The sequence below is a fragment of the Hippocampus comes genome, unplaced genomic scaffold (genome assembly GCF_001891065.2).
Source record: "Hippocampus comes isolate QL1 unplaced genomic scaffold, H_comes_QL1_v1.1 scaffold226, whole genome shotgun sequence".
In the NCBI taxonomy this organism is placed as follows: Eukaryota; Metazoa; Chordata; class Actinopteri; order Syngnathiformes; family Syngnathidae; genus Hippocampus; species Hippocampus comes.
In genome coordinates, this window is record NW_017805477.1 from 67634 (window position 1) to 80957 (window position 13324).

Sequence of the window (13324 nt, forward strand, 5' to 3'; positions counted from 1 at the left end):
ATATTTACGCATGATAACCAAGATGCTACATGTCAAGAGTTGCAAAAGAGGGAATGTGGATGGAGACCAAAAGCTAACTGGGAATTTGGAAGAAACGTATTTTCCAAAATGCAATGCAAAATATATATATATATATGTGTGTGTGTGTGTGTGTGTGTGTGTGTGTGTGTGTGTGTGTGTGTGTGTGTGTGTGTGTGTGGTTTGCAGCGAGAACTCAGCTGAAGAAGCAGGAATGTTTTCACAGTTTGACCTCATAAGCCTAAACAAATGAGTAGTGACAGCCGAGAGTCGAACGTGTATTTTGTCGCACTTGTGTTCACAAACAGATGCCGTGTGCTTGTTTGAAAATCAATGTTTTAATAACGACTATAATGTCATGTCACCGCGCAATGTTTAATCACGGCCGTTTGCTTAAAGGATCAGAAAAACCAATCGTCCAGTGAAAAATGAAGACAGCAAACCACTCGTTTCTTTTCGTTCACGTGCTCTCGGTTTCATATTTGGTTTCATCTGTTCAGAACTGCGCCTTTATCTGTCTTAACGTTGTGTTCTATTGGACTAGAAACTAGCGTCGTTGAGCATTATTTTCTTTGCATCATTTAGGGTTCGTTTCGTGTGTCCCATACGCAAAGTAATTGTTCCAAAGTAAACTTTGCGTAAATAGTGACTGCATCGTCTTCACCTTAAATTACTTGAAATGAGTACAATATATCCCAATTTAGATTGAGAAATCAAATTTTCCGAATATGAATTTTATGTCCCAACACGATTGGACCGGTCGATATGCACCTTTGCGTCTTTTTTTTTTTTTTTTTTTGTGGTCCAACACGACGGGGTGAAAGGTGAAAGGGAGCCCTCCCCCCACCACTGTCCGCACACACTTCAGGCTCGGATTGCATGTAAAATCACATTCTCCCTGGGTGGTGGGGGGTGGAGTGGAATTCATTGTTTTGGCAGGGGAGGGGGGCAGTGGCTTTGTGTCATAAAAAGTCGTATGCTCTTACAAGTGCCCTCACCTCCTTGACCGGCAGTCTCCATTTTAGTCCATCCAAAAACAAACGTGTACTGACTGCAGGCTGGCTGTCTGATGCGTTTGGATTTATAGATGATATCTGCACAATGGAGCGGCTTCTGGGTGCGGAATTGAATCACCTTCTTATAAAAATGAAACTTCAGTCGTGAGTTACACATTTTCCAAAATTATAGCAGAAATACACCAACAGTCGACATTAAAAAAGGAAACCAAAAAAATCAGAATTGTAAAAATGATTCAAATCACCTGTGAATAAAGAACATTCTTGAGAAAAAAATAGCACAAATGACCTCAATTCGTCCCAAAGCGCAACCTGGGAGGTTTTCCTCCAGCAGCCAGCGGGGGCTTCGCTGAACCGTGCTCCGGGTATGAGCTCTCGTTCTCAGCCAGTCGTTCTCCCAACAACCGTGAGAGGCACCGGAGGGACAAGGAGGCAATGCCGTGTGACATTTGGTGCACTAAAATCTGCATGACAAAGGGCGCCCGCTTTTCGAGGAAATTACTTTATGTGGTCCGTCATATGTAGGAAATGTCGATGATTTAAAAAAAAAAAAAAACTTTAATGGAAGTGGGGTGTAATGATTTGTATTCAAACAGTGTGAATTCGAAATAGGAACACAGGCGCTTATATTCCTATGTCTTTAAAAATATAGAAATACACACATATATCCCTAAATATTTTTCTTTTTTGCATATTTGCAGCTTCGAGTAAATGCTAATGCGTGTAATTAAGGCGACTTGTCGCAAGAAAATTATATACGTCGATTAGTGCAAAGAGACAAAAAAAGGCAAAAAGGTGCGCTGCGATTTTAGCTCGACCCTCGGTGCTTTCAAATCTGTGTTAAACACACACACACACACACACACTCACACGCACGCACACACGCGCGTACACATACACACACACACACACACACACACACACACACACAGCGCAAATAATATTGCTGGATCTGCCACTGCAGTTACGTGAACACATTCTCTAATTTGACTTAATTTCATACGTGACTTTAATCGTAAAAAAATAACATTCAAACGATACAAATCTGTGTAAAGCGATAGTCCCGCAAGGACCAGGCAGACGTATGCGGTTCCCTCATCTCCCAAGTCTGGTTCAGCGCAACGTGCTCGGTTCAACTTATTCCCCGGGGCACCCGGAAACGAAAGCACCCCCTTCCTCCTCCCCATTCTCCTCCTCCTCCTCCCAGCATCCGTACAAATCGGCATGATCGGTAATGTTGCATGTCATACACAGTCTGCGCTTGCAAGACCGAGCCCCGCGTACGGTTCGTACGTCGGTGCACACACGCGTGCGTGCACGACTCACATATTCTGAGCCTTTAGGCTAAAGTTTAGGGGGAGCGAGCTAAAACTTGGGGAGACATGCATACCATATATCTCACTCGAGACGTTTGTGGAAAAACTCCAGACATTACACCTTCGTGTCAAATCTAATCATTTGGAATAAATGACGTTAGATACGTTAGAGAGCGCCGCGTCTGACCCAATATTAGGACGCACAGCAGAGAAACAGTAAGAAATCCAACTTGTGCATCCAAAACGACCACGACTGAGTAAGTTTGCCCTGTTTTAGTGGTTCGCGGTAAAATCTGCCACCCGGATCACCCTATCGTGAGAGCTTCTCCGTTAGTCAATTCGGTTTTGGAGACTGAATTAAATAAAGGACGCGGACGTACCGTAAACCAATAAATGGGCTGTTACATTGTCAAGAGCTCATGCATGCCCGCTCTCGACTGCATGTGGACGGGCCCCGTCACGCACGCCTTTGCGTGCTTGTGGACTGCAACGGCCGCAGGGAACTCACGTGTTTTGGAGCATAACAAACGATGCAACGTCAAGCGGGGACATCATGAAGGGGGACAACAGATCCGCCCGAACGGAGGCCCCCAAAGAGGCGAGCGTCGAAAAGGAAAAGGATTGGTGTCCACTTCCGGCTTCAATGTAACTCACAGCGTATATGCCTTTGATAGCCTTTTGTGATTACAACTGTGAAATGCTTGTTTATGAATTAAACTACACTACCTTTGCATTAGGCTCTCATTGACAAGTCAAGGTATTTTCAAGGCCATTGTGCATCAGGAGCAAACACGCCTGCACTTTTCGCCTGTCCAATTCCACGCATACATTTGACTGTTCATATTGCTACAAACATTACAAATCGTTTTTGTTTTTTTTTGGACAGAAAAAAATGTAGCCACACGACTCTTATTTTAGGATTTTAGAGAACGTTTAATTTCATTCAGAAATCCGCCCCTGGAAATCATTTCATTGAACACACGCTCACACAGACACGCAGAACATGCATTTTCCGGGTTTGGGGGTGCTTTGAAACCCTCTTTCTGAAATGAACAAAACGGGTGCAGAGTTTAGGTTAATGCAGACATGATTGTAGGATAAGTGGGTCAATGCTGAGGACATCACGGGCATGAGAAATGAGGAGGATTTATCGGAGCGCGATTGTGAAAAGCAGCTCTGCTACCACGTCATCGTTTCAATGTGTGTATTTTAAAGGGAACCCAAAGGGGAACATTGTGCAATGGGCCAACGTATAAACCGCCGAGATATATGTGTGTGTGTGTGTGTGTGTGTGTATATATATATATATATATATATATATATATATATATATATATATATTTTTTTATCGTGTGTCTCTCTCACTCTCGTCTTTGTAAATGTATCCTGGCGATGATGATGAGTGATTTACTGCGGGCTGCGGGCGATTGTAAAGTGGATGTGGTCATGGGTGGGGTTGGGATATCATTTTTATTGCATCACCTGTCAAGAGCACCCAATGGGCATCGAGTCCGTGAGCAGTAATTGATGAAGGTGTCTCCCGACTGGCGCACCTCCCCTTCGCTGTCATTATATTTGTGCTGCCACAACAGCAGCTGTATTTTAGCTGCTTTCTCTCTCTCTCTCTCTCTCTCTCTCTCCCTCGCTCTCTCTCGCTCTCTCGTTCGTTCTCCCTCCCCTCACACAGAACCCCCCACCCAACCATCCACACGCCGTTTTATTCCTCTGGCAGAGGCAGTTGTGCACACCTTCCCCTCGCGCTGCTGCCGACCGGAGGGGAGTGGAGCCGACAGAGGCAGGTAACAGCCAACAACCTCGGATGCATCCGTCTCACTCCCCCGCCATGCCGGACTGTGTGTGCGCCGAGCGGATGCGGCCGGCTCGTTCCACCTGACAGCCGGCATGTCAAAGTTGGGCGCGGAGGTATGAGCAGGATGCCTTGATTAATCCAGAGACGGGATTGGAGCATTTGGAGCTGATCCATAAAACATGGGAGACCTCGAGTGTGGCTTCGAGGAAATGCAAGGAGTTAGACTGGGCTACCTGCTCATACAAGGCAAGCAGATGTTTGCTTTGTCTCAGGTCTTCACCGAGCTGCTCAAGAACATTCCACGCACCACCGTGCACAAGCGCATGGACCACCTGAACGTGAAGAAGCACCACTGTGACCTGGGCGAGCTGCGCAAGCTCAAGGCAATCAACTCCATCGCTTTCCACGCAGCCAAGTGCACGCTCATATCGCGGGAGGACGTGGAGGCGCTCTACTTCTCCTGCAAGACCGAGCGAGTGTTGAAATCCGGCCACGGCAAAAGCAAAGCCGCGTCGCGTTCGGCCGGGGACGGCCTCGCGTCCGCGGGGCTGCTCCACGCGGACGCCCAGCTTTGGCAGAAAAAAGTTTGGCTCAGTTTGCACGGCGTGCAAGACAAAGCGCGCCGGGGAAGGAGAGAGCCCTGCGACTCCAAACTACCTCATTTTTACCACAAAAGCCACGGACGAGGTTGCCGTTCGGCCACAAAGCCCACTCGCAGACACTTTAAAAACTATGAAACCGCCAAGTTGCAAGGGAACCGGGTGACTTTCAGCCAGAAGCATTCGTTTTTCCGGAGCGCTCCCGCAGCGGCGCTGCAGTCCGCCATGGCTGCTCAGTCCCGGCTGTCTCGCGCAGCCGGCGACCTTCATCACAAAAGGAAGAGGAGGCGCGATGGGGGCGGCGGCAGGGACGGCCCAAGACACCCCTGGAGAAGCAGACACCGCCAGCACGTCCCGCCGGTGCTGCTCGTGCAACCCAGATCCTCCGTTACGCACCGCGCGGCTTTTGGTGCCTTCCAACTGAGCCCGGATTTCTACCTTCACCGCCATCACCTCGAACCCAGCTTCCCGGAGAGTAGCGATACCGAATCCAGTACCTACTCGGACCGTGCCTATCCCGACTCGGACTTCGGCTCCGGCTTCTCCACCAGCAGCAGCTCCGAGGAAGAAGAGGAAGATGAGGATGAAACCCAGTCCGAGACGACCGAGGTCAGCACGGATGAGGAGGAGGAAGAAAGCTCTTCTCATTCGGACTCCAGCTCCGTTTCCAGCCGGGTTTCGGTTCAGAGTATCCGCTTTCGGCGGGCCCGGGTGGGGGCCCTCGCCAAAACTCTTAACCCTATCACGGCGCCTCTGGTTCTGCAGCCCACGTTTCACTACAACCACCAGCAGCCGCAGAGCCATGTTGCCGCCGCTCGCAAGGCGGAGCGAGGACACGAGGAATGCGGATTTAGGAACAGCTCTGGGTCCAAATTCCTCTCGGTTATTTTCGCCGAGGACAGACGTGACGAGGCGGGTCCGATCCCCGACGCGGTGGTTGATCGCGTCCGTTTTGAGCCGCACGCCAACAAGGGCCTCTGCGCACCGCGCAGGACGTCGGCGTGTCCCATCGGCGAACCCCGTGGCCGGGACAAAGAGGCGAAATTCACCGGACAAAGACTGCCCACGCCCCCGAAGAAAATCAAGACCGAGACGGAGGAGCTTGCCGTGACGGCGTCTCCTCGTTCCGAGAGCGGCTGCAAGATCGCCAGGACACCGCCCCTTGCTCTCCACAAAGTGAAATTAAAAGCGGAAGACTGTCGCAATGAATATGAATACCAGTGCCAGGCCGATGCCGTCAACTTCAAAGTGCCCCCGATCAACACGAAACATTCCGGCAACGCCGACCCGCCGGTGGACGTGAAATCAGACGAGGACGCCCTTCAAGCTGCTGCCGCGTGCCCCGAAGGCTCGCACGGATATCTGAGCACCCGGGACCGACTCGAGGAGGGGGAAACGAGGAATAAAAAGTGCAGGGCTTCAGAGCTGGGGGGGAGAGCCAGGCTTTCCAGGGCGCAATCGAGACAAAGCAGGGTCACCAGGGCTGCCTCCTCCACCTCCTCCGCCCCCTCTCACCCCTGCGACGAAGCCTCCGCGGAGAATTTACCGAGCCGACGTAAACGCAGCAGCGCGAACACTTGGACGTGCGGCGTCAAACTGCCTTTCAGCCTCATGGCAAACTTCCCATTTTCGCCGTCGTTGACGGTTGGCAGCGACGGGGATCTATGTCCCGCTTACTCCCTCAACTCTCTGAGGGGTCTCGGGCCTCCCCCTCCATCTCACCCAGTGTGGAGTTGGCAGCCGGGAGGACACATTCTCCCTCCCCCACTCACTCACAGGACCGCAAAATAAGCCTACTGAGCAGTGCGCTCAAAAAAAAAAAAAAAAAAAAAAAAAAAAAAAAAAAAGTCAAAAGCCGCCTCACTCAGAACCTCATCCAGTGAGTTTTTCTCCCCCCTTGGAAATTTGTTGCAATTGTATTGCATTCAAGGTTAGGACAAGAGGAAAACAACACGGGAAGTCAACTGAAGTTTCAGAAAACGCCCACCGTGAGGCCCCCATATGTGGATTTATTTGAAAAAAAAACAACAACAAAGCTACCAGCCCTAAGTTCTCATGACTTAACTTTTTCAAACTATTTTTCCTGCTCATTTTCGTCGACCTGTTGGATTGTATGACCGTGCCAGAATGTTTCTGGTTGGCGCTTTGTATGAAAGAGGCTGAAAATAGAATTCCTTGAGACGAGGACTTACTATTTGAATCAGGCGTCGGTGAATTTCAAAGCTTATATCAGGGTTATTCCATTATGTGCCACTCGTTTTCTTTAGCTATACCCGAGCTGTGGTTTCCCCTTTTGATTGACGGGCTGACCGCAACGCCCCAATATGTTCCACTTCCAAGCGTTCAGTGTAGGAGTTATTAAAGTGGGTTTGGCAATGTCTGTATACCACAGTTTCGCCTTTATTAGAGTTGAATAATTTTCATACGAAATTTGCATTTATTTGGGGGGGGGGGGTCAGTGTCTTTTTGAGGGCCCGTGAACTTGTTCTCTTGTTTAATTGCTTAGAATTATGCCCGCACGAGGTCCTGACAAACACATCACAAGCCTTATGTTTACGGACAATCAAAAATAGTATGGGGAAAACACAACTTCAGAAAAAGGCTGAGACTAATCACGTGATCGATTCCAGTTCGCTGTCTATGGATACACGGTGAAATTCATTGGTCCCAATGTGGTCTCGTTGAAAAAGGGGGACCAGCCCAAAGCCACGCCGAAACAAAGCAAACAAAGCACAAGAAAGCAAAATGCACTTTGTTACTATTTGGGCTCCCGTGAAAGCTGTGGGCTGCCCGATCAGAAAATACAAATGTTGCATTTAAGCTTTTGGAGAAGCAGGGCCTTGTTGATTAGGTCTACACTCACGATTCGATTTGAAATCGCTCGACCTTGTCATTCAGGAGTATAGCTGATATGAAGCTTTCTCTTTGTGAAGCCACTTTCCATTCATCCGATTCGGGGTTCGGTGAGAAATCTATTTCCCCTCGAGGGACACCAAAACACCCTCTTTTTCATGTAGCTTTATGAATCAAACGCCCGAAATGCTACCTTTTGAGCATCAATGAATGTAGTGACTCGAAGTTGTTTGTGCGCAGCTCGAATTTCAGCCGTTAAGAGCCAGCAGGCAAACCTCGAAGCACCAGGAAACACCTGTAAATGACTGCGGTCGCACCTCCGCGCGTGGTGCGTCTTTTGAGGAAATGTGTAAGATGTTATAATTCGGGACAAGGTCCTGCTAATTGGTAGTTCTTTTTTTTTTCTCCTCCTGAGGGAAAAAGCAGATCCGGTGAATGGCGAGCACCCATGATAGGCCCCCTGCATGGCCGAGAGTGACTTCGGCTCAACTCAGCAAAAGATGGCTCTCATTCAGATGATTGTATTTTAATGATGATTGTTTAAAACTGCTTTAAATTGACATCTGGCAAACGTTAAGCTGCGTGATTAAAGCGTGCAAGCAGTACATGTGAAGCCCCTGCTCACCGTGGGCCTTCTCGTGAGTGACAATTCAAAACGTCCAGCCCTATTTCCAGCCTGGAAACTGGCTATTTGAAAAAAAAGATTTGCCCCCGAGGTGCTACGCGAGTAGGCCTACGGAAAAAAAAAAATGCAGGAAAAGGGTGGAGTGGGGTTCGGGTGAGGTTGCACACAGTCGAGACAGGGGGTGGTGGCGGGTTGCTATGTTCCAAGAGCAAAGCTTTCAACCTTTAAGCCGCATGTCAAAAGCATAGGCTGCACAACACAGGAAGAAGAGGGCTTGCGCGCGCGCGCGCGCACACACACACACACACACACACGCGCACACACACACTAGATTTCTCGCGTAGGGCCCACAATGCACGATGCATGGAGTAGACAGTGGTCATGGTGTTTGAGCTCAGTGACACTGCCGCTATCATTGTAAACAATATTGACGAATGATAATGCTCGTCAGCATCGTCACGTTCCTCAATCGGTGACATTTTTTGACACGTTACTTGAGATCATATTTTTTGACACGGAGTTTGAAGTCACTGGGTGTGAAATGGAATATTTATTGTGTGACTTTTCCGGTCTTTTTTTTGCGGGGGGGGGTTGTTGTTTTTGTTTTATGCAGATATACATTTGTATGTGGGACAACTGCACTCAAAATGGAAACTTGAACAGTTGATTTCTAATGCACTTTCCTTTCCCGTTTTTTTAAGTATTAAACATCCACTACACGCAACTGAGCGTTTTCTTCTATGTGTCCACAAGGTGCAACCAACCTCTGTAACGTGTTGTCCATTTCCACCTGAAGAACTTTATTAAGTTGAAGCACAAGTTTAAAGGATTGCATGCAAAATACAATATTGACATTTTTTTAAGCTCCTTTTTTTTTAAATGTTATTTTATGACAACGCGAAGCTACGTGTCAAGGGTGGTGTCCGTTTATTATGGTAATATACATTCACAAAAATAGATCAATACATTATTATTTATTCGTAGCACACTGCATGCATGAATATTTGATTTTTGTCATTTTTTTTGCCTGGTTTTGAACAAGTTCATTTTTGGGCTCTCGTTTCACATCCCTGGAACATACTTTCTGAGAACCACCTAAATAGCAACCATCCCACCAATTTCATGACGCTGAATGCTAGCTGGATGTGCTGGAGACTATCCTAATTGATTTCAAATGAAAAGCAGCGGGGAGACACACACACACACACACACACACACACACACACACACACACACACACACGCACACACAGTCACGTCAATAAAATAAAAGGAACACTGAAACAGCACAATGTAAGCCCAAGTGTTCCCTATGTCGATAGGTGCAACCCTCAGCCAAAAAGTGAGTGAAAAAGTTTGAGGGGACTTGCTTTTCCCATGCCGTGCGCGGGCGCTCGCTCTGCGGTGTGCTCCAAAGCCAGATCCCCACCAGGCAACCGCGGCTGGCCGACCCAAGTAAGTCAAGCCGCTGCGTGGGGCCTGCGCGGAGGGGCCCGAATGCAAAAGCAGAGTCAAGCGGCTAAATTCCAGTGCGGATTGGGAGCCAGCAGACTGGATCACACACACTCATCATGTTTGGGCAAACGGTGGCGCGATGCAGGCACACGAGGGTCTTTTGCGTGCTGATATGTGCTTCTTCTGCGTGCAGCCTGAAGAGAGAGAGACAGGGAGAAGAAAAAAGAAACTCACACGCTAATCGGCATTTGCATTTGTTAACCATTGTGTCTTTCGCAGTTGGCCTTATCTGCAACAAATCGACATTGTATGCCGCGAGTGTTTTCAAAGATTTATCGGCGCAGTTTTCAAAGTTTATAATGGACGCAATTATTGCAAAGACAATCCAATCGTAGAGCAACGCGCCGGTTTTATGTTGCCGCTTGCAAAGTTGATTTAGTGTCAGTTAAGTCAAATGTGCACTATTTAGCGCGATCGGGGTTGGATCGGCGAAGGAACGGCGGCGTCTCGCTGGCCTTTCTACCCGGCTTCCCCCCTCGACGCGGAGCAGGATGCAGAGGGGACTGCGCGGTGGCTGCGCCGTGCGATTAGGACGCTCACGTAAAAAAAATCAATCAATCCATGCATCGCTAAAAAGCCTCAGCGCTGGATGTGCTTTGCTAGGGGGGAAAAATAGCCGCATATGTCAACATGCATATATTATCGTAATTATTGAAGTGGCCTCTAAGCACCATCTTATGAATAGACTCGTGCTCCTCGAGCTTCATTGAAATGCTTTGGGGTTAAAGGGCTGAAAAGACCCAAGCGAGAGAGACGCGGGGTCTCGGGGGCAGCTCGCCCGGGAGACGAAGGGGGAAAAGCAGCTCGGAGAGCTCGGAGCTCGGCTGCGTTTGTTGGGGCTTTGCACGCCGCCAAAAGTACACCGGAGACGGCGGAAGGCAGATTGTGCCACTTGCCCACGTTGCGTGAAACGAGCCAGAACGGCAAATTTTGCGGTCTTCCTTGACACCGTCATCTTCCAAGCGATGCGTTTAAATGGCAATTACAATGCGAGTCTGCCGTCGTTCAATGGGTCGAAACTCCGAGCGGAGCCGATGAATTATTCAACAGTCTTAACGAGAAGAATTTAGACGCTGCTCTACACCACAATTAAACGCATTCAGGGTCGACGTTCTTCAGTTTGCAGAAATGAAATCCGAATGCAAAACAAAGGGACAGCTTGAAGGCCATTCAGAAGGAAGATTTTACACCGTCAAAAAGACGATCGGAAAAAAGTATTGCCTTTAGTCATTTGAAAATCTAAGAAAAATAACGATATAAAAAACTACACATGGTCTATATTTGGACTATTCAAGCACACGAGTCAAAACATCTGTTGTCGACGTCAAGAAGAAGGGATCGACGCATAATCCCACATTCGCACGTGACTCATTAGCGAGTGTAGAACGAGCACACATTTTATTCCGGATTCGGGCGAATTATTACTCATATTATAATATTGATATATTCACAGAATTCACAACCACCTCTACCAAGCACGTTCTTAGTCAAAAGCAAAGCAAAATAAACGCTGAAGATTAAAATGCAGTCAAGATGCAACAGTTTCAAATTCAACGAGTTCATTTCCAAAGTAACACAAAATATATTTTTTTTTGGGGGGGGGCGCAAAATTCTCTCTAATTAAAGATTGCTGATGTTTGTCAGATTTGATCAGTTCCGTGGCCTGCAAACAAAAATCTCTTGTGAGATGACAGGTCACTTGAGAGCATGAGGCTCTATAGAGGGATTTGAACACGGCCACAAGCGGCGGTGACCTTTCACCCTCCTCATACCAGGGAGTTAGGAACAGGCTGAGGGTGTGGGCAAAAAAAAAAAAAAAAAGCCTCCAAGCAGCCAGGCAGTAACACCTCTGTGTAATACGGCTTAGACTTATTGACATGTAATTGTGTATTATTTACAAGTGAGGTTCGGGGGCAAATATAGTTCACTTTTTTTGGGGGGGGGGCGCGGGGGTGTCAATAAAGCCATACCATTTCTTGGCAATTTTTTAAACGCTTATTATATTTGAATCAGGATGTTGTGTGCGTGTATAATAATCTTCAGTCTATCACGAGATAGAAAAGAATTTGCAAAGATGATGACTAAATCCCAATTCTGATGTAACAGCTCTTCTGCTGATGCATTGATACAGTTTTGGAGATTATTTCATGCAAGTGCATGGTCGCTGTGGCAAGTTGACGTAAAGTTAACTTTTAAAGCGCCCAATACGTGGCAGTCAGGCCTGATCTTGCACATCATTGATTAGCAGCTCACATTTTCTCACCGCGCTGCAGTGAGGGCCCCGTGTCAAAAGTCAGCCTGCTCCGGGGCACGGACCGCAGAACCCAAAATTGTGCAGAAGAGTGTCCTTTATTCTTTTTTTTTTTAATTCAAGTGTATGGGACGCATTCTTTGAGGTGATGGGAGGCAGGGGAGGAGTAGGGGGCTTGTGCCCGATAAGGTTCCTGCAGCCGACTTCTTTCACCCACTTCAGTATTCAGGATGTGGGCCAAAGGGAAAAGCAAAGAGGTTTCTCCTTGGAGCTAAGGCTTTATTTAGGCACTGTAGGGAAGGAAGGGGAAGTGTCTTGCACATGTTTTCTACGATTCAATGTATCTCTTTGGAAAGCTTTCTTGAACAACAGCTTATAATGCATCATTACTTTAAAAACCATTTTGCTTGCTTCTTTGTTCGACTTTTTTTTTTAACTACGGGTCTTCATTAATAAAGTGATTGTGGTTTGTTTGGGGTGTAATCTGAGTGCAAACAGCCCCCCACCCACCCCGACCCCCGGGGGGAAAAGGGCTTTTGAATAAGCATGTTTAATGTCACAAGAGGCTCATGATTAACAATAAGAATCAGCATCTAAACTACACGTTGAAATGGTTGAAGGGAATCTCGAATAATAAATCTTAAAACAATCGAATAATAAATGTTTCAAGCGAAATTCCCCTTGTGAAGCCTCTGGCACAGCAAGGGGAAGAATCAGGTGTTGTTTGACACTTTGACAATAGATCATCATGTCGGAGCGGCGCATACGTGACCTCGCCGGAGCCAGGTTTCTTTCAAGTGCGCGTTGTGCTCTTCCAGGGAGAGTTTGCTCATGATGGAAATGGGGGACGATGCCTCGATCGGGAATCATTCACGTAGCCAATTCGTTTTTCCGCCTAATTAGGATCATAAAACAGTTGAACAAATGCAGGTTCCCCAAACAATATTTACACAGACGGGAATCGTTGCGATCAGTCATTTTCAAGATTTTTCTTTTGAATAAAGCGTCAGATAAACTACATTTTCCACGCACATTTTACAGTATATATTTTTTAAAAAAATCTGCCATCTCTCGCTTTTCTTCTTCACATAAATTCAATATTTAAATTCTTCATCAGCACTGATGGCAATTGTGAGTTATGCTGTGATTAAATCTCTGTTATAAGGAGGCCACTCAGTCTCGTTTTTTAAAAATTTTATTTATTTTTATTGCTGTCTTTAAAGATTTGCATTTGTCCGGGTAATCCGCAAATCTTGATTGGAGGCAACTGGACTTTTCTTGTTTGCTGAAGACGTTTCACCTTGAAGCCAAAAGGCTCACTC

At 47.2% G+C, this 13324-nt stretch overlaps 1 protein-coding gene across 1 annotated transcript; it reads left to right on the forward strand.

Moving 5' to 3' along the window:
- The first annotated feature begins 3668 nt into the window (after positions 1-3668).
- Positions 3669-8312, forward strand: skida1 (SKI/DACH domain containing 1). Its single transcript, XM_019875574.1, has one exon. The coding sequence runs from the start codon at positions 4340-4342 to the stop codon at positions 6548-6550; it is 2211 nt and encodes a 736-aa protein (XP_019731133.1). The 5' UTR covers positions 3669-4339; the 3' UTR covers positions 6551-8312.
- The last annotated feature ends 5012 nt before the right edge of the window (positions 8313-13324 follow it).

Excerpts from the sequence above, each read along its gene's own strand:
- skida1 (XM_019875574.1), top strand. The coding sequence starts at position 4,340 with ATGGGAGACCTCGAGTGTGGCTTCGAGGAAATGCAAGGAGTTAGACTG.